General features: G+C 40.5%; 1 protein-coding gene across 1 annotated transcript in view; it reads right to left on the reverse strand.

Annotated features, from left to right (window-relative positions):
* ADAMTSL1 (ADAMTS like 1) overlaps window positions 1–22,663 on the reverse strand; it is an 882,329-nt gene that overhangs the window by 638,824 nt on the left and 220,842 nt on the right. Inside the window, exon 2 of the mRNA XM_028150731.2 lies at window positions 5,433–5,552. Within this exon, the coding sequence (XP_028006532.2) occupies window positions 5,433–5,552 (120 nt within the window). The remainder of the gene's footprint in view (window positions 1–5,432; window positions 5,553–22,663) is intronic.

Here is a 22,663-nt window from a genome sequence, read left to right on the forward strand (position 1 = left end):
TTGGACTTTTTATCCAAGGATAACATGCAGAGAGAAACGTGCATGAATCTTAAATCAGTCTGTAGAGTTAGTTTATGCTTATTAGGAAAGTTTGAAAGTTAAGCAGCAAATAGTCCGCTCCTCACATTTATAACTTTTGCTAAAGATATTTGACATTCATTCCTAAGTATGCTAGTTTACTTTAGGATCACTATAAGTGGAGACTATCTCAGGAATGTAAATGGTAACTTAAAGGAACAAAGTCGGAGTTCATGCCTAGGAAGAATTTATTTGGTATTGAAATTTCACCATTACTGACAACGTTCTTTTTGGGCAGGACCTAACAGTGTGAAACCTGAAATATGCTCAGAAAGAGTCCTTAAATTCATGTGTTTTTCAAATATTTCTAACTGATGTTAAATTTTTTTAAACAGAATTATATGTTTTGAGAGGTTGTTTGACCTTAAAGATGTTTGCATGAGTGCTGGAATTTTTAATGTTTCACATTTTATTACTTCCAGTGCCTTTTAAATAATTAATCTTGATATCTATTTGTTATTTGGAATAAATGACAGAATTCTAGCAAATAGTGGACATCTCATAAACAACAGATAGGAACTGTATAAGCTGTAAGGAAATTAGAACTTGATAAAGAAAAAAAATGTTTCCCCCCTTAAAGGATAATGGTTTTCTCCGTAAATTCCAAAGGTCAAGTGTAAAAAAGTAGTCCCTCTCCTTAAAGACTGAGATTCATCATCCTGACATTATTTACTGGAGTCGCAGTTCATGAACTGATAGGAGGCCCCATGATCATGTGTTCTGTTGTCATACGTTTGACTACTCCTTAATTATACTGTGAGGCAAAAATGCATATAGTGTATATATTAAAACTTGGGCATTGACTTTGTCACTTTATGCCAATTCAACCATTGCTAATAAAAATAGCATTTATTTTGCATGTATTTAAGAACATTTCAATCATAAAAAGTTCAGTAAATAATAAATTTTCCTGTAACCGAGTAGCTATGTAAGCACATATTAACATTTAATCATATATATTATAGATATGGTTAAAGTGTACTATGTCCATCTCCCCAATCCAATTTCCCTTCTTCTCCACCAGTCCATTAAGTAATCATTGTTACTAAGTTGGAACCTATTTTCCCCACCCATTTTTATATATAACTAGTGACCCAGTGCACAGATTTGTGCACATTGAAAGGAAATTAATTAGAAGGTGGCCAGCAGGACTGGACGAGATGGGGCCGAACATGCCCTGGAGCCAACCTCCCACAGTCCCTCCCTGGTGTCTGCAGTGTGAGTGGGGTCCCTGCAGCAGGTGGGGTCCCTTGGCCTGGCCTGAGGGGATCAGGCCGAAACTGGCTCTCTGACATCCCCCGAGGGGTCCTGAATTGTGAGAGGGCGCAGGCCAGGCCAAGGGACCCCACTGGTGCACAAATCCATGTACCAGACCTCTAGTCAATTAATAAAAATACAGTGGTCACTAATCAATGAGGCTTTATGAAGCTATAAGCAGCTTTGAGCAAGTGTGCTTCTGCAATTAAGTGTTAATTCCCTCTTCTCTTTATGCCACAAACACTTAGGAAGAACAGATCACACTTTTGTGTAATTCTGTCAAGAGTGTGCTGAATTAATTCAGATGAGAAGATGCTAATGAGAGAGCAAAAAGGCCATTCTTTAGTAATATAAATGTTCTTGACACATCGCTACTTGTATTTATGTCCACTACTCCACAGTAGTAGCCAACATAGAAGTATAATTAAGCTAATTAAATTATTATCTTCAGATCTTATCAATTAAATTCTAATGTTTCCTTTCCATTGGCAGGGTTGAAGAGGAAGTTAGTGAACACCTTGAACACATATGGAAATAGTTATATTCCATTTCACATAAGTGTATGTGTGTTGGGTGAACTAATTTTTCAGTTCATGGAAATAATACTTGCCACCAACCTTCCTCAACCCCTGCCAAACTGAGAGAGAAAAAAATGGATCGAAAGCAGAATCATTCCTAATAAATTGCACGTTTTGTTTTAGTTGAGCTTCAGAAAATTACTGACTTGACTAGAGAACAAACTCTATCTTTTCACAGGCAATCTTTAAAGACAAGCATTTCTGAGGAGCCTGCCTGAAAGCTCACCTCTCTTCCACGAAGGACACCAGGCATTGAAAGAACCATTCTACCCTCAATTGGAATAAATATTTAAATAACTTCTCTTTTCTACCAAGGTACAATGGTGGCTTAAATAACCGGTTTGTGAACCACAAAGCTATTGACAAATGAGGTTTGCACTAATTACATACTCAAGAAACTCCCCATTCTGTAATGAATTTCATGTTAATTATTATCCTGATTTTGTATCTGGCTGACAACCAAAAACAACTGTGATCTGTTCCCGGACTATTCCAAGAATGAATAGCAGCCTTTTACAAACATCCTATTTCTGTAAACAATGCAAATCATATACATGAAGAGTTTCAGGCAATGATTCCAAGTTTAGTTGCCTGCTGTGGATCCTAGACAAATGGCTCACTTGGATTGCTGTTCACAGTGTGGTGAATGAATGGAATTAGCCCTCAGAGAGGAAGCTAACTAGAAAGTTTCTCGAATGCAATGTAAAAGTTAATTGTGCCAGAAGGCCCTAATTGAGAGGGAGTTGAGGAAATGTTATTTAAAGGTCAAAAATCAGCCCCCACTCCCAAATTAAAGGTTTAGGTGAAAGAGTTTCACAAATAAGTTAGGCTGTTCTGTTTTACAAAAGTTATTTGAAAGAACAAAGGTTATAAATAAGAAAAATTAAAAAAATATAACAATAGTTTTACTCAGAAATGTGGCAAGATGTATTCTGCGGTTAATGTTACTTCTGTTCAAAATGTTATATGTATTGGGGATAAATTTGTTAGTTCCACAATTACAAATTTACATTCTTTACTATAAACCTACACACTGACTTAAAAGGATATAATGAAGATAATATCCAATGTTCTTTCCTCACCTCATTAAAAACAAGATATTCATACTATTTTAACAATAATTTGCACTTATAAGGATTTTCACATTTATAAGGACCTTTTCATGCATAGTCAGTGTTTTCAACATAAAATACTAACAACAGAGCAGTAGAGAATAGTCACAGTGGGGTTTTTTCCATCAACAAACACTTAACATAACTGAGCATTTATTATTTTCAAGGACAGGACTAGAATCAACATGAATCCTCACCTCAAGGAGCATGCTACTAAGTCCAGTAGGAGCGGTGAAGTAAGTGCATAAATGTTTAGGATACTAGAGAGGATTTACTTGAAAGCAGACAGAATTATACAAACAGATTATGTTGCTCAACTATTTTTCCTCTCACCCACCTGCGCTTGGCAAGTTGTGTTTGTGACCTATACCAGGAAGCTCTCTGGAGGATTCTCCCATTCTGCTCAAGAGCCTCCTCCCAGTAGAGCAGAAACTCACAAATAAGGGGCACAAAAGGAATTTCCACTTTTCTGGCTATTAATGCAAGTAACAACTCATGTTTAAATTCTTTACCTTAGACAAATACAGAGATGATGGTGATTTCATCTTTTCATGTCTATTTAGAACATAAAGTTACACTTTAAGGTTTTATGTCCTCTGGCCCAAATGAAGTGCTCAGAGAGAGAAAGACACACTTTACACAGAAATTGTTAGAATTTCACAAATGTATTATGAGACTGAATTAGCTTCTGGTATTTAGGAGGAAGCTTTGATCTTTTCCTTTCCCCCTCATATTTTCTCATATAACCCAGGTTCTGACAGTGTTGGTAGGCAATTCCTCTTTCAGGTTTAATGCTTCAACCTACTCCCTGACTCATGAGCTCAATAGGTTTCAGGAAATTCAGCAGCATGCACCCTTTTCATTATGATGTAAATCAATGTAATGCCATGTAATGATAATGTTCATGACACTTTCAATGCTTGCCAAGTGACAAAAATTGTTTTTAGTGACACTACTATAACAATTCCATTATGTTCATAATGAGTTCATACTATTCAATTTCCTTTACAGTATAAATTATGTAATAATTAGACTTGCTAATGAAGTGTGAATGCAGTATCCACATAGCAGCACTTTCCAGGACTTTGAATAAACCAAATCCAAAATCAGCTAACATATTTCAGATTTTGCATAATATCAAATGGGACAAAATTAAAAATACACCTACAAAATATTGTTCATGGAAAGGAGGAATAAAATTTAGGTGGCAATGTGTGTGTGCCAGAGTAGATCACACACGCACAAAATAAAAGCTTGAGCAAACAACAAAGTTTAAAAGGTAGGCTCTGCATAGTCAGATTTTACTGAGAAACACACACACACACACACACACACACACACACACACACACACACACACCATATGAAAATTAATTCTAGTTCCCTTGGAACCTTTGCCCCTGTTCCTGCTAGTACTGGGGCACAAGCTCTGAGAAGGATTTGAATGTTCATCATAGAGAGGATGGGAATGACAAAAGCAATAAGAGTGGCCTGTGAGTGGCTTGAAAAGCTAATTTACTCAATGTCTACAAGAGAAGTTTATGAGACAAATATGCAAACAAACACTCGTTCAGGGGGATTATCAGGAGGCAGAGTAGAGGAGGCAGAAATAAAGACGCATATGTTCGCTTTGAAGCTTTTCTAAGGCATTCTTTTCTGTGATCCTACCATTTTATGATTGGACAAGAAATCCATTATCTTGTGCATACAGCATCCTCTAATTACAATGTGAGTCCTTCTGAGCACAAGGTCATCACCATGAAGAGCCACATTTAGAACTTTCTGCAGTCACCAATCCAATTCTCACCTAAAGTACAATTACCAACCACAGTTTGATTTGCAAGCAAAAGGAACCTGCAACTTGACCTCTCCTGTCAATGATACTACTTGTTTTCACTTGAGAGCTCATTTTTCTAGACTTTTCCCCCTCAAAACCACCACCAGAGAAACAAACGTTCATAAAATAAATATGACTAACACTTTGAAGTAAAAATATCCACAAAGAAGCTAGGATTGGAAGATGGTGGAATTTCCATTGACCCATAAAACAATTTGGGCTTTAAATATAAACCTCCTTTTTTCTTCACTCATTTAAATTATTACCATTTCATGTTTGGACTGGCTGGCAAAACATCAGTTATTTTCATGTGAATCCTCCACATGCTGCCCCCCAAACCAACTTGAACGCTTGAGGAAGAGGTTTGAAGCTTGCCAGACACACAGAACGTCAGAAAGTTGCCCCGTACAGTCTGTCGACTGCCCTACCACTTTGCTTCCCTCTCCTTCTCACAGATATGAGAAAATACCATCCAATCCTCTTCAGACCTGCTAAAACCAACGATCATGGCAAGTGAGAATTAGCAATTGAGCTTCTGTGTTTCTAAGAATAAATAGGAGAGACACTGTACCGGGTCTTCAGTTTTGTGACTATTCAGGAGGTCAGACAGGAAATCTTCGTAATATTCCACTCTTCGAACCAGTGGAAATTCCCTCAGGAAAACGAGCCCGTCCTGTTGGTCTCCGCACACCTACAGAGATAAGAGAGCTGAGTTAAGGCTTCAGGCAGAGCCTGGAGGGAGGGGGCACAGAGGAATTAATGTCTCTGAGTTGTAGAAACTTCTTGGATTCATTTCAAGTCTGATTAGAGCCATCAAAAACAAGGCACGCAAATACATATTAATGTGAGAGCCACTAAAATATGACATGTGGCTAAGCCTTGATTGAATGCCAGAAAGTCCCCCACTAAGTTGGTGCCTCTTAATTGACTGGTGCACATGTCAAAATTCGGTGATTATAGCTTATCTTTGTGGCCAGCTCCAGTGTGGTCAGGCTCCTAGACTCATTCCACTGGGCAACCCATCTGTATGTTTGTGTCACATCGGGGTCTTGGACCCACAGGGATCTATTCCTAGTCCCACAGATCTGAGTCCCATCGATCTGAGCATCAGGTGGATCCTGATGTCCTATTAAATATCTAGGACAGAATGTCTGGTATAGGAGCTGGCCTGAGCCCAGGATTGACTTCCTGAGTTAATCAAGTGCTTTAGAACCAAGATGCACTTGAGCTTCTCTGGAGGGAGGTATTGGAGAACTTTAATCTAGAGCTTATCACATACCAGGTTCTTTACACTTACTATCTTGCACCAGCCCCAGGAGGTGTCTGTTATTAGCCACACTTTACAAATTAGGAACTGGAGACACAAAGGGTTTCGGGAATCTGCCAAGTTAGTAAGTGTTGAAATCAGGACTCAAATACAGGTCTGACTCTAAAACCCTTTTCTTTTAATTATATCACTTTACTACTGGACCACTCAGACCTCCTCTGGTGTAGGACAAACTATTAAATAACTCCTATAAATTCAAAGAGTAATCAATTCACCCAGGACTGATATCAGTATTATTGGATTGCTGAGAAAATATGAGATAATATATGCATAATTTTGTCCCATTTGATATTATGCATATATTATCCATTTGATATTATGCATATATTATGCACTTAGTGAAGTGACTCGCATATAGTAAGCATTCAATAAACAGTCACATTAACAAAAGCACATTCTGCTCAAGGAAAAATCTACACTTTTGACATACTTGAAGTACTTCGATATTTATATTTGTAATAGACATTACAAATGGGTATTTATTACCCTCACATTATCTTTATATTGTTTTAACTTTCAACTTCTACACATTTTTAATTTTATAACTTTATATGGTATTGATAATATCAGTAATGACTATGTGGGTATTTATCACATTAATTTATACTGTCTTGAAAGTCTGCAATAATCCATAATAATGAAAATCATATTAAGCCCTAAGTCTTTTGGAAACAATGATAATTTTCTTTAATTCATATGTAAGTGGCCTCTGCCGATAGGTATACAGTATGCTCGGCATCGTTGTAGTAGATAGAACCTTGGGCCCCTTTTCTCCCTTTGCAGATATTATTACATTTACTGAGTTGTTGACTTCAAGATAGGGTTAGTTTCCTATGTTATCCAGGTGAGCCCAATATAATCACATGTGGCCTTAAAAGCAGAAATTTCAACGAGATGAGGGCAGAAGAGGAAGTCAGAGAGATTCGTATAATGAGAAAGACTTGAATTGCTATGTCCTTGGCTTGAAGATGGAGTAGGGCATGCAGAAATGTGAGAAGAAAATGAGTTCTGCCAATGAGTGGGGAAGAAGACCTGAGCCCTAGATGAGAACTGTATCTTTGGCCATTAATTGGCTTTTAGCCCAATGAGACTCTGAGAAGAGAATCTAGTCAGGCCTTGATAGAGATTTGACCTACAGAAATAGTGAGATAATACTCTTGTATTGTTTTAAGCCATTAAATCTGTGGTAATCATGGCAGCAACAGAAAACTGATATAATCACCAAGAGGCAGGGTAACAGAGGTTAGCTTGTTTCTTCTCCTGCGTTAGGTTTCCTAAGAATTGACCAGGACTAAACAACCAGAGGTAGAATTTGCAAGAACTAATTCTTGGAAATGTATCCCTCTAGCTAACCTAACTTATTCCTGTTACATTTAAAATTAACTTTCTCTTACTTCTTTCTCATCAAAGTCAATCATCCCTGGAGTCTGTAGTTAAATACACCTCACAACCTGTCTAGACCATGTTACTTCCCTGCTCAGACACTTTCAGGGTTTCCCTTCCCACTGAGTACATTCTACATTCAGGGCCTTGGTAGTCATACCACTCACAGCTCTTCCAGTCCTAAATAAGGAGGAGTTGCACTTGTGGAACTCTGAAAATGACCAAGAACTGAGTTTCAAGTGACCTGGAATCCCTGTGTTTTAATTTATTGTTTTCAAAAGAACTAATGTGTGGTGATTGCTACTGAATCTCACATTTTATGAATCATTTCTCCAAAAATCCTAGGCTATTTTGAAGTCTAACTTTATTAGTCAAAATGGTGGTTACCTTTAGTCATCCAGTGCTGGAATTCTTAAAAGTCACAGTCTGAAAAACAGACTAATAAACTTAGATGCATTTTCTTTGTGAAAACTTTTGTGACAGGGGAAACTTCTTTTGTTGAGTTAATTAGAGACATAGACAAAAATGACTCAAATCTCTTCCAGAAGAGACAGTAAGATGTCAAATATAAGGAATATATACTTTAATTCTCAATCATACTGTGTATTTGCTTTAAAAAAATACTTTTCTGCCTTTTGTTTTTCCCAAGAATGTTGACATAAATCTTACAATTCTCACCAAGATGCGCAATTTATCAAATATTTTTGTGTGGTATCAAGGCAGAAGGTTTTAATTAAACTAAAATTCAATTTAATCCTGAGAACAGATAAGAATGTGAAAGTTAAATGAATGTAATTATAACCATTTTACCCCTATAGATATCTGTACATATCTGTTTCTAATTTAATTTTTATCCATGAACACTATTACTAATTAGGCAATTTAAAATACCCAAATTGCTTTGGTCAACATTGCATTAATTTTGAATATCTATATTTATCAACCAGGAATAGTACCTATATTTTCTGTGTTTTAGAAACACTGTTATAATGAAGGTGCAATATCAAGATACATAAATATATAAATCTTATACTTCTATCTCAAGCTGTTTTTAAAAACTATTTAAATCCAAAGTAGTACTTTTACTCATTCATTCTTTTATTTACTCCTATGTATACACATTTACTCAAGTCCTATCAATTGCCAGGAGCTTCAGTATAGGACATATTTCTACATGTTCACCAGAAGCCATTATTTTCTTCATCATCTTTGGTGTACACCTAGAGTACATTTCTAAGCATCCTTGCCAGTTAAGGTGTTCAAGACTGAGTGTTAGCTGGTTGAAGTAACTTGTGCTACTACAAGGCCTGGTCCATAAAAATCTCCCATATCCCTTCCTCCATCCTCTTTTGCCCCCAGGTCTGTTTGGAATAAAGAAAGCCTCAGGGAAATCCTGGAATCGATTGTTAAAGGTGGAAGAGGCTCCATTAGCGTGGCTCCCTGAATAACTGCACACAGGAAAGCCATCCCATGACCTATTATTCATTTACCTAATACCGTTGAGTGATCAAGAAGTAACAGCCTTAAAAAAAAAAAAAGAAGAAGCAATAGTGTGGCATGCATGAGAACAAGTGATGGGAACTGAATTTGCATAGTGGGAGGAGCTATATTATGAATCCTGGTCACTGAAAGACTTAAACCAGTCTTGCTTAGACTTGTGACTTTGGAAGAATACTCTGATGTTTCTGAGGCAGTAAGATTGGAGATGAGGTGACTGATTTTCAGATCACTGCAATTATTCAGATGAGAACTTATGAAGACCCTAGGGGCTGACAGGGAAGAAAAGGATCAGAAGATTTGGTGGCCAACTGAATGCAGGGGACAAGTCTCAGGCTATGTCTATATTGTCTGCCTTGATTTGAGGAGAAGAGCAAAGTGAACAGTAGTACATTCAACAAAGTAGAAAATATAGGAGGAAGGTCAAGTATATGGGTTAGATGAGGAGTTTGTTTCCAGAGAAGTGGAGTCTGAGGTGCCGTGGGCAGAGAAAGATGAGTTTCATGCATAGGAAAGAGACTAATGTGGAGGTGATATGTAAGTGTTGACATCACACGGGAAGTAGATGATACTTGGCATGAATAAGTTTGCTAAGGAAAAGGAAGAAAAATGAGAAGATATGGGAGCTAAGAACCCTGGGGAGCACTGATGTTTAACACATAATATGGAGCCATCTCTTAGGGCCCATTTATGCCAACAGAACATATTTACAAGGAGAACCCAGACTTATACTGATTTTCATCAGTTTTAGTCTTCCTTTTATTGTTTTTCTATGAAAATACATTTATGACAGCATTATATCGAATTTATTACAGACAAATAGTTCCTTGAAGACAGAGACCACAGCTCATCGGGCTATCAAGTCCCAGCCTCTGAATCCAACTAAACTTTAACTAAAACTTGAAATTTTCCAGGAAAACTCAGATTCAAAAACTTCTTTTTCCCCAGTTTTCTGACTTTTGGTGTGAAAAACATGGTTACTTTACATTTGATACGTCAAAACTTCCCTTGCAGTTATATGGTACTTAGTATATCATAAAGATGCATCAAAACCGGCACTCCATCATTGTGTCTTTTGGTCTGGTGGTTTAGTTTTGCAGCTAGGAAAAGAGAAATATGAGAACTAGTAGAATTTTGTACATGGCCAGTGGCTATTAGGGACCAGAGACAATGTCTCTTAAAAACTCAAATCTCTGCTGAATTCAAACCTGAATATTCATCCACAGGAACAGGGCAAGAATCAAGTAATCATTACTGAGATACTTATCTGCTCCTATAGGATTTTTAGACTCAAGAAGGCCTGCTCTCCAAGAATCACAGACCAACGTGCTAGAATTTGTACCCTGTGATGAAGATTGCTTCTCCAATTATAGTCTGATTTCTTGCTTCAACCAGTGATGCTCTTTCTGATGGTAGGCACACCAAAATGCTCCTTAGAGAACCCAGAAATAAAGAAATACCCGCTCTCAGAATAAATCTCATGAGCTCCAGGAAGGCATGGAAGCAAGTTATTGCTGTAGTATATGTTCTCTCTAATGGAGCAGAGCAATCAGCCATATAGAGATTTTGGAGAGAGTCTTATGTAAGTAGAGGAAACAAGGGAATCTTTCAAATAACTCTCTATTCTCTATCCCATTAGCAGGAAAAGGTACTTTAAAACTAAAACAAACACACAAACACAAAAAAAAAAACACACACACAAAAGCCACTGAATAAAAAGAAAAGTCTTTGCATTTGGCCTTCAGGAGAGTCACAACCTCAAACTATGTCTATAATCCTATGTCTTCTACTTCACACTGGCTCCCTCCTTGATCTAACTTTCAGTGGCTTCAGAGATTACTGATTAGGATTTGGATGCACCTGCTCACAATGAACTTGTTTGGTGCAAAAAAGGAGAAAAATACTCCTTCAGAATTTCCCACTTCTTATAAATTTGCTCTGTGACTAGAATTTGGAAAGTTAAAATACGAAGCAACGGGTTCACATTTTGGAGTCTCTGCCATCATTAAAGAAGAGTTGTGATTTTTATAGAAATTGTAATGCTGATGATGGGAGTGGATTATGGCTGGATCTTTCAAGCAGCTACAATGTTCTTATAACTCTGGGTGAGGTGACCATTGACTGCTAGGCCGGGTGAAAGGGGTGTAGAAATAATAGAAACTTAAACATAACAAATATTCCTTCAAATGATCAGTTCACTGTTCTTCATTCTTCCTTTAGTTTTTCTGTGAAAACTGAAATGTAGCCAAGCTTATGTGCCCTGGGTAGGATTTTGGTTTTGATATTACTTACAAAGTGTATTTCTGAAAATCACATCATTCTTTTTTTTTTTTTTTTAGGATTTTGAAAGGTATATTTATACCCATATTTTGGTTCATAGTTTACTAAGAACTAAGATACTAAAACTGCAAATGCTCATAAGATTAGAGAAATGATTTGAACAACCTAAATAACTGGCCACTGTGCTATCTACATATATATATATATATATATATATATATATCCTATCTAATAATAGACAAATATGCAAATTGACCATACCTCCGACACACCACAAGCCAATCAGAGTGAGTATGCAAATTAACCCAAACCAAGATGGCTACAGCCACAGAGAGCAAGGTTTCCTCGGTAACAGGGGAAGCCAAGCTTTCCGCCTGCCCTTGCCAGGCCTAAGCCTCCACTCAAGCTACAAAGTTTCAATTATAGAAGGTAAACAAACTCAAACAGAAATGGCGGCAGAATGGAGCTTGAGAGAGCAGGCCAGGGTTGCCCCCGGCAACAGGGGAAGCAAAGCTTTCCGCACACCCTGGCCGGGCCCACCCGCGTAAGGCAACAAAGTTTCAATTATAACCCCAACACAAATGGCTGCCGGCCGCGGAGGGAGCCCCAGGCTTGGCTCCGCTCCAGGCTACAAAGTTTCAATTGTAGAAGGAAAATAAATTCCAGATACCAGGGCCTCCGCTTGAGTTGCCAGGGGGCATGGCCGGCCTGCAAACCACCACAGGCCCCTCGCTCAGGCTGCCCCACGCCCCAAGGGAACCCCACCCTGATCAGGGACACACTTTAGGGCAAACCAGCTGGCCCCCACCCCTGCACCAGGCCTCTATCCTATCTAATAAAGGAGTAATATGCAGATTGATCATCACTCCAACACACAATATGTCTGCCCCCATGTGGACACAAGATGGTCACCACAAGATGGCCAGCAGGAGAGGGCAGTTAGGGGTGACCAGGCCGGCAGAGGAGGGAAGTTGGGGGCAAACAGGCTGGCAGCAGAGTGGGTAGGGGGCAATCAGGAAGGCAGGCAAAACGCACCCCTGGGTCCGGGGGAGGCCACGCGCCCCTGGGTCCGGGTGAAGCTGGATCCCGGGTCTGGGTGAGGCTGTGTGCCCCTGGATCCGGGTGAGGCTGGGCCCTGGGCCCGGGTGAGGCCACGCGCCCCTGGGTCCGGTTGAGGCCGTGTGCCCCTGGATCCGGGTGAGGCCACACGCCCCTGGGTCCGGGTGAGGCCACGCGCCTCTGGGTCCAGGTGAAGCCGGATCCCGGGTCCGGGTGAGGCCGTGTGCCCCTGGATCCGGGTGAGGCTGGGTCCCGGGCCCGGGTGAGGCCACGCGCCCCTGGGTCCGGGAGAGGCCGTGTGCCCCTGGATCCGGGTGAGGCTGGGTACCTGGTCCGGGTGAGGCCGCGCGCACCTAGGTCCGGGTGAGGCCACGCGCCCCTGGGTCTGGGAGAGGCCATGTGCCCCTGGGTCCGGGTGAGGCCTTGCACCCCTGGGTACGGGTGAAGCCGGATCCTGGGTCCAGGTGTGGCCGTGTGCCCCTGGATCCGGGTGAGGCTGGGTCCCGGGCCCGGGTGAGGCCACGCGCCCCTGAGTCCGGGTGAAGCTGTGCCCCTGGGTCCGGCCGAGACCAAACCAGAGGGAGTCAGACCTCCGTTACCACCATTTGTTCACCATCCAGAGCTGAGGGGTCAGTGCTGACATGTACACATAAGGAACTGGTGGACATTGAAATTGGGTCTCAAAAGAACTGTTGGTCCAGAAAGAAACTCACTACAGACTGATTCATTTGCCTGTCAGCATAACTATTATTGCTCGTCTCACATTCAGTTCTTATAAGTATATCTCTAGTGACACATGATCTCGCTCATCTAGGGGAAATGATGAACACCATAGACTGATGAACAAGAACAGAACCAGAAACAAGGAGGCATCGATCGGACTATCGGGCCTCAGAGGGAGGATAGGGGAGAGTGGGGGGAGGGGGGAGAGATCAACCAAAGGACTTGTGTGCATGCATATGAGCCTATCCAATGGTTAAGTTCAACAGGGGGTTGGGGCATCCGTGGGGAGGGGTGTGGGATGGGAATGGGGGAATGAGGACAAATATATGACACCTTAATCAATAAAGAAATTTAAAAAAAAAAAAAAAAGGAAGGCAGGCAGAAGCGGTTAGGGGCAATCAGGAAGGCAGGCAGGCAAGCAGTTGGGAGCCAGCAGTCCTGGATTGTGAGAGGGATGTCTGACTGCCTGTTTAAACGGGGCAGTCGAATATCCCCCGAGGGGTCCCAGACTGGAGAGGGTACAGGCTGGGCTGAGGGACAACCCCCCTCCATGCACGAATTTTGTGCACTAGGCCTCTAGTATATATATAAAAGCCTAGGTGACCAAATGACTGAACGACCAAACGATCAGTCAACTGGTAGCTATGATGAGCACTGACCACCAGGGGCAGACACTCAATGCAGGAGCTGCCCCCTGGTGGTCAGTGCACTCCCACAGCAGGAGCGCCGCTCAGCCAGAAGCTGGGCTCAAGGCTGGTGAGTGTACAGCAGCACAAGCCTCTCCCGCCTCTGCAGCAGCAGGCGCCAAGGGGCCGGGATGAATGGGAGCGGCTCCTGGCCCCAGCTCAGGCTCCTCTCCAGCCACCTGCGGCTTCGCACACTACTACATCCCCCAAGGAGTCCTGGACTGCGAGAGGGCGCAGGCCAGGCTGAGGGACCCCACCAGTGCACAAATCCATGCACCGGAACTCTAGTCTGACTATAAACCTATATTTAAATACCAGTGAAAGTGAAATGATTGATGGCAGGGTTATGAGTTCAAGGGCACACTCAAATGTTTATTGAGTAAATAGCTGAATATAAAGTTTTCTTGGAGAAAATAAATAAATAAATAAATAAATAAATAAATAAATAAATAAAATCTCTAGCTCCAGTTCTGAGAATTGCTACTAATAAGAGGAAATGGTCAATGGGGAAAAAAGGAGACATATGTGCTACTATTTGTAATACTTTAAACAATAAAATAAAAATTTTTTTAAAAGATAAAATGATGATAACTTACATGGATTCAAAGAGCTATATAGCCCTGACATTCAATATCTTCTGATCCTAAAAATCAAAGTGACTCAGAAACCAAGGGAAGAAAGAGAAAAATCAGTTTCCAAGTGAAAGCACAGTAACTTCTGGTTTGAAGAAATGCAAGCCAAAGGATCAATATGCTATCATTAGCCCTTAAAATAATGATATGCTAAGCCAAAACTGAGAATAGACCCAAATGAAATTTAAAAAAATTACCTAAATCAATTAAAGATAGAGTCTAAATAAAAATAATACATACAGATATTTTTTACTTTATTAAATGTCCTGACATTTGGTGGCAACAATGACTTGCCTAAAGTTAGTAAATTATACTTGGCAATAAAAAGGGGTCTCTAGTTTTTAGAAGGGAATTAATCATATAATAGCCTGTTCCTGGTAGAACTCTTTTAATGAACCCAAATGCTATGAAAAAACAAAAACAAAATGCCAGTTTACTCTCAGTAACCCCATTCCTGCTTGGAATAGTCTAATGTAGAGAGATGGGGAAACAAGTGAGCAGCATTTCAGTTGTAAATGACAGGAAAAAATTATGAGCATATAATCTTATCAAAGAAATTTCTTCAAAATGGAGAAAGAAGTATTTCAGAGCTTTATGAGAATAATATTTATAAATGTCTCCAAACTCACAGTCACCAGTCAGAAGAGGTTCAATCAGCTTATCACACATGACAATCAGCAGATCTGTCTGCACACATTCACAAATTTAGAGAGATCTAGGAAGTAGATTCTCTGAATAAACTGCTTCCAATGTTGAACGGGCCCACTTAGAAGACTATCTGCTTACTGATGAAAGTATTTTTGGTTATTGTACTGGTGAGTGACTAAACCTTTCTTGACAGAGACGCTGCAATGCCAGTACACCTAGCCTTACCTACTGCTTCAGCAGGCTTGATTGGGATAATAAAATAATTTTTGAAGTGGCTTCAGGTGCCTCCACCTAATGGCTGCCAACTATGTAAGCTGATTAGCAGTGTTAGACTCCCCGAAGGAAGGTCTAAATTTGATCCTCAAGAAGATGGGTGGGGGTTGTTCATAAAAACATGCTTATAACCATATTTAAGCCACTGACATTTATATACCTGGTGTTTGGAGCTTGAAAACATTTCAGCATTCTGTTTGTTCTCCTCCCAACTTTAATTACCATTTCTAAGGATTGTAAAGATAATTGCTAAAAGGTTAGAGCAGAAAGAAGTGAGATGGAACATGCTGGTCCAAAATGTTCAGCTGGGCCTCATAATTCTTGGTACAGATGTTCCTGCTTAGTTCAGATCTGATTTAGAGAAACAGCTATAATATGGTTTCAGGGAAGGTGACCAGATGTAGCTGAATTTAAAGATATGTCCCAGAATGTCAATGAAAAGAAACTCCATTACCCCAGCAAAATAACCTTTATGGGGGTAGAGGAGGAGTCATGCCTAAAAAAAAAAAAATCTACTTTATCTTTAAAGTAGATTGACCTACCTGGACAAGAAAAAGATTCTTTTAAAAATAAAAAAAAAATGAAATAAAATAAAAAACATGTAGAGAAGTTGACCCTAGGAGAACAATGTATAAGGAAAAAGTAGCAAAAGGAATTCCATCAAAGGGTATGCACTGTGTATAATGAGAGATAAGCTGCGGCATTTCCATAACTTGTTATAATCACAGGCTCAGAACTTTTGAGGCCATCTTCACCAAGCTCTGATGTTTTCAGATGAGGGAAAACAAAAAAAATCACCTTCCTAGGCATAGGGCAGAGAAACATGTGTGTTTTAAGACATCACCCTTGACATATATAAGGTAGCAAAACAGCCAACTAAATCCAGGAAAGCAGCAACTTTACCAAAATATATAGCCGATTCTCTTCTTCCTTATCTTCCTCAAATATTTTAGGACACATTTTATACCATTCCTATCAAGAGAGGAACAGAGTACAATTCCAAAGTTCTAAAGACACTCAGCTTCGGAAAGCGGCTAACAGCTGCGGTTCAGATCCCCACGCAGACAAAGAAAGAACACATGAAACAGAAAAGGTAGACTCCCTTGTGCTCTGCTCCTAGATGGATGAGCACATTATTGTCACGTGTTCCAATAACAAGGAGAAGCAGAAATGGTCTTTAAATCGCTCCCGTGTGTGGGAGCTTTAAAACTTACATGAAACGCTCATTAATGTCAAAAGTTAAGAGAGTTACGCAGTTAGAAAATTGTAAGATGAAGAAAAAAATGGAAGGACTTAAAAGATGTCTAGGCACACAAGCAGTGGTAGAAATCAACCTTTTTTGATTGTATAGTTTACATAGATCAGTATTATTATTTATGTTTTTCTAAAGTGAGTTCCTTAGTAAGAGGAATTGGAAATCAGGATATTTCTCATATTCTGAATTAGAATGGAAGTTAATTAGGGCTGAGCCTTTTCCCATCACCTTTGACTAGTATATATTAGCTCCTTCGGGGCCAAAACGGTATGCCACTGAGATCTGCTGCAGAGAGCATAATTGGCACATGGGCCACACAGTCTCCATGATGTCAAAGAAGTGGGAACACTCTTAGGGCTTTTCTCTCCTCTCTCTGCACTGAAGTTTCAGTTAATCTCCACAGTACTGGGAAACAGTGATCAGAATTCATGGATGAGAGACGGCTCTGAGTATGCCCCATGATTCTCACCAAGACTGCCCATACCTAGATCCAAGTTTACCCCTATCCTAGCATGCCCTTTCATCCTACCACTGGAATGCAGAGGTCCGTCACACACTCTATTCAGCTGGCTCAATGGTTTTATACAAAAGAATCAAGGTAATAATTTATATCCTTTTGTGGGCAAGTTAGCAAGTTAGCTTTTATTGTTTCACAAACTCTAGAAGTTTCTCTTATTCCTGGCTAGATCTTACCAACAAGTGCCAATATTCCAGAGAGGAAAAAAATAGGATAGTTTGGGCCCTTACAAATGTATTCCCCCTTCAAAAATATAGATAGTGCTTTAATAGTATCAGTAGTGTAACTCAGATATATGTAAGCTCACCATACCTGCCCCTCCCCTAACACACATACCCCATGACCCAGTCTCTGAAAAATGTAAACATAAAAACTTGGGAGAAATGTAATCAGTATTTAAATTTTATATGTAACTTAAAGAATTTCAAATATTTACTCAGTATCTCAAGAAAATGCCCCAGAAGTGGGGAGGTTTATACTTAAAACATAGCAAGCATTCTTAAATGTCCACTCTTTTCTCCTTACCCATTTCTGTCATTCTCAATGTACTTCATACAGATGGCAGATAGTTCTTCAAGACATTTTTGTCTCTTAACTCCCAAGTTATTTCTGAAATTCAGTCCAGGTATTTTGGGGGTGGGGGGAAGAGAAGTGGAATGCTGAATATATTTGTGTATTATTACTTCGTCATTCTTTCACTAGTATATTAATAATATATTAATAATAATTTGTTCCTATTAAAGAAACATAATCTATGTATGGAAATGAAATAACGTTATAGGCACATATGTGTATATGTATACTGATGCATGAATGTACATGTGTGAGTGTTTGTATGAATAGTGAAAATCCCAATGTGGCCCTAAATTATGAGAACTTGGCATGAATGATAGATGATGGGTCTATCTGCATGAGGATGAAGGAGCCTCGGGAGAGAACTTATACCAGCTTGGTCTAGTCCAAAAACCTTGAATATCAAAATTCTACTCTCAGCAGAGTGATTATTATTCAGATTCTACCTAAGGTAAAAACCCCTCTAACCGAGCATGGAAGAATGCTTTCTCATTTCACCAGGTAGGAACTCTGACCCCTCAAGTCTTGGAGCATCAGTGGCATGAACCAGAAAGAGTGCCCAGCACCCAGTTAAAAGGGCTACATGAAGCAACCAAGGAGAGAGGCCACATGGAAGAGGAAAAGTCCTCAGGCTGTATGTAGAGAGACTCAGGTGTTCCAGTGTCTCAACTAAGCCCCGCCTTCTAGCTGTCCTTGCTAAGGTTCAAGATATGTAACTAAACCATCTTGGACATTCTAGTCCAATTAAGCTCCCAGACAAATACAGCTCCAGCTCATGTCACATGGAGTTGAATAAGCATCCTGTGGAGGCCAGTCAATCCACAAAATTATGAGAAGAAATATTAATAGTTGTTTTAAAACATTAAGTTTTGGGTTAGTTTATTATACTAGCAGTAGGTAACTGAAATACTAAGGTAGCATAGTTTGAGGGGGAAGAGAGAAATTCATCTTCATATCCCATATTTGCTTTCAGAAGCACCTAAAGTAGGTGGTTTTCCCTTTTAGGTTGCCCATATCTGTTGAAAATAGAATTTTAAGATCATCATAGGTGTTGATAACCAGTTGACACTCTCTGGGAAAAATAATGATCATCGCCCTAACCGATTTGGCTCAGTGGATAGAGCATCCGCCTGCTGACTGAAGGGTCCCAGGTTCGATTCAGGTCAAGGGCATGTACCTTGGTTTCGGGCACATCCCAGTAGGGGGTGTGCAGGAGGCAGCTGATCGATGTTTCTCTCTCATTGATGTTTCTAACTCTCTATCCCTCTCCCTTCCTCTCTGTAAAAATCAATAAAATATATTTAAAAAATAATAATGATCATTTAGTAGGCCCGTATAATTTTGTGTCTGATGCTATAATTGCTGTCTGCTAGAATTTTCTTGTATGCTTCACTAATTTTATGTTTAGGGTAAATAATATCAAAACCATATAATGATGTTGCCACATCATGGGTGGTGTATTTATTAACACTTTATTCCTCAATATAAATAACTATAGTTCTTTAAATACTAGGTCCCTGGAAAAAGTTTTAGTGCTATACTCTTCTATTCTCTTGTTCACTGTGTTATTCCACATATTTTTATAGCTATGAAATGACATAAAGTGATTACTTCTAGCTACATTACAAATTGTAGAGGCTTTATCTTTCATTCCATATTTTGAAAGCCCTCCACACACCTTTTGGCAGATAATAATTTGACGGCACTATCTGTGCCCTCATTCTTCATTCATTCTTCCCTGTATTTAACCAAGTACTTTTCAGCCTGAAAATGTCACCATTTAAGCCCCATGGATCAGAACCACCTCTGTTTTATTTTCTACTCTATCCTGAAACCCTACCCATGCCTGGCACAGCATTGAGTTCTATAAATATCTGAGTAGTAAATTAATGAAGGCCTTTTTTTAAAAAGTTATTAATTTCAGAATTTTTAGAGCTAGAAAGCAGCTTAGAAATCATCCAATCTCACCCCCTCTGGAGCCCAGAGAGAAGCAGACTGACTTTCCCAAGAACATTTATTTAATAAGTGTCAGAGCCCAGACTAAAATTGTAGATTTCCGGATGCTAGACTGGCGCCCTCTCCCTTTCATGGCTCCAGTGTCCTTCTCCCCTGTTTGAGTTGTCTCCCTAAATATTGGCAAGTACAGGAATCATGTAGAATCAAAACTGACTGCAAGCTCAATGAACCAGCAGTGAAATGTGGTGACTTCAAATGTGGGCTGCTAATAAAAATACACCACAGGAAACAAAACATACGATAGCTTTCTTCCCATGCATACTCAACCGACCGTTAAAGCGGGGTACAGAGTTAATTTCTAGATGCTAAATTTAAGAGGACAACTGACAAACCAACAATTCCTACAGAAAGAGTGCATGATGATGACTATCTGGAAAGCATATGACAATCAGCTGAGTTAGTTAAGAGCATTTCGCCTGAGAAAGGGAAGGAGAAGATTGGAGAGCTGTCATCAAGTACTTGAAGGGTGACAGCTGAGACAGAGGAAACTTACTTGCCTAGGTCCAGCCCTCCTCAGCCCCTTCCTGAGGTTCATTTCCTTCCATGCACTTGCTTCTTACATTCCGACTTCGGACTTCCTGCTCTCACCGAGCTCACCAAGACTGGTCTTTCACCCATTAGTCCTTAGTCTTCATCTCAAATGATCACATGTTCTCTCTGAAACTCTCTTCCTTTGGTCTCATGTTCTCTCTAAAACTCTCTTCCTTATAATAATTGGGAATGATTTTAAGCCTCTGGCCATTCCTTAGGTTTCTCATTCGTTGGCTCCTTCTGTGCCTCCCACCCAATAGCCATAGGTGGTCCTAGGGCTCTGTTCATAGGCATCTCTCTTCTCTCTTTTGTTTCTTATCCTGGGATTCTGGTTAGCTCTCAGAGAGTCAGCCATCCCTTCTGGACAAATGATTCTAAAGCACACACACACACACACACACACACACACACACACATATATATATATATCCTATCTAATAATAGACAAATATGAAAATTGACCATACCTCTGACACACCCACAAGCCACGCCCACAAGCCACGCCCACCATCCAATCAGAGCGAGTATGCAAATTAACCCAAACCAAGATGGCTACAGCCACAGAGAGCAAGGTTTCCTAGGTAACAGAGGAAGCCAAGCTTTCCGCCTGCCCTTGCCAGGCCTAAGCCTCCACTCAAGCTACAAAGTTTCAATTATAGAAGGTAAACAAATTCAAACAGAAATGGCGGCAGAATGGAGCTTGAGAGAGCAGGCCAGGGTTGCCCCTGGCAACAGGGGAAGCAAAGCTTTCCGCACACACTGGCCGGGCCCACCCGCTTAAGGCAACAAAGTTTCAATTATAACCCCAATACAAATGGCTGCCGGCCTCAGAGGGAGCCCCAGGCTTGGCTCCGCTCCAGGCTACAAAGTTTCAATTGTAGAAGGAAAATAAATTCCAGATACCAGGGCCTCTGCTTGGGTTGCCAGGGGGCATGGCCGGCCTGCAAACCACCACAGGCCCCTCGCTCAAGCTGCCCCACACCCCAAGGGAACCCCCACCTGATCTGGGACGCCCTTCAGGGCAAACCAGCTGGCCCCCACCCCTGTACCAGGCCTCTATCCTATCTAATAAAAGAGTAATATGCAGATTGATCATCACTGCAACACACAATATAGCTGCCCCCATGTGGTCAAAGATCCTGCCCCCATGTGGACACAAGATGGCCACCACAAGATGGCCAGCAGGAGAGGACAGTTGGGAGGCACCCAGCCTGCAAGGGAGGGCAGTTGGAGGTGATCAACCCTGCAGGAGAGGGCAGTTAGGGGTGACCAGGCCGGCAGAGGAGGGAAGTTGGGGGCAAAAAGGCTGGCAGCAGAGTGGTTAGGGAGTGATCAGGCTGGCAGGCAAAGCGGTTAGGGGCAATCAGGAAGGCAGGCAGGCATGCAGTTGGGAGCCAGCAGTCCTGGATTGTGAGAGGGATGTCTGACTGCCCTAAACGGGCAGTCAGACATCCCTCAAGGGGTCCCATATTGGAGAGGGTACAGGCTGGGCTGAGGGACAACCCCCCTCCGTGCACGAATTTTGTGCACCGAGCCTCTAGTATATGTATGTATGTATGTGTGTGTGTGTGTGTGTGTGTGTGTGTGTATATATATATATATATATATATATTGCTGTTACATAAGCATGTTCTGCACTTCATGCTATACTTTGAACTTTGCCATGCCCTCTGCTCGGAATGCCCTCCTTCCATCTCCTGGTACTAAAATTGCATCAGTCCTTAAATAGTCCTTCTTTTATGCAGCCTCCCCACCCCCTCTAAATACCTATAACCCCACTGAATCCAGAGAGGTTCTACTCTTGTGGTTTAGATACGGAATCATGGAATCTTAGCTTAACCCTTCTGCTATATGATTTGGGTAAATTACTTAAACTGGAACTTAGGTCCTTCATGTGTAAAAGGGGAAGAACATTACTACTAACCTTACAGAACTGTGATGATAACATGGACTAACATATGAAAAGTGATTTGTAAACTATAAATTGCTATACAGAGTTTGATGGTATCATTATTAAAGGGAGTTTTTTTGGTATATATATATTTTTTTACAGTATGAGCTAGCGGAATATGTCCAGTCAAATAAATTAACATTTTCATCTTGACTGACTCACTTGGCTGGAAAAACATGTGGACATTCCAATATAAACAGGAGTGGGGAGGGGGTGTAGGAGACACATGTCATAATTTATTGAGATATGAGTCCTGGCACCTCATTTTTAAATGAAAAAAGCATATTATTACTTCTGTAATGGCATGCATTTTCATCTCTCTTGTGGTCACTTGGGAAGTTATCTTACATCCTCTACAAGGCTAAAGATATCAAGGTCAGATCCTGACCTAGTGAGCATCCTGCAAGTCTAAGAACAATACCTTAAATTTAGTATGTGCACACTATTTGTT

The sequence above is a fragment of the Eptesicus fuscus genome, chromosome 15, assembly GCF_027574615.1.
Source record: "Eptesicus fuscus isolate TK198812 chromosome 15, DD_ASM_mEF_20220401, whole genome shotgun sequence".
In the NCBI taxonomy this organism is placed as follows: Eukaryota; Metazoa; Chordata; class Mammalia; order Chiroptera; family Vespertilionidae; genus Eptesicus; species Eptesicus fuscus.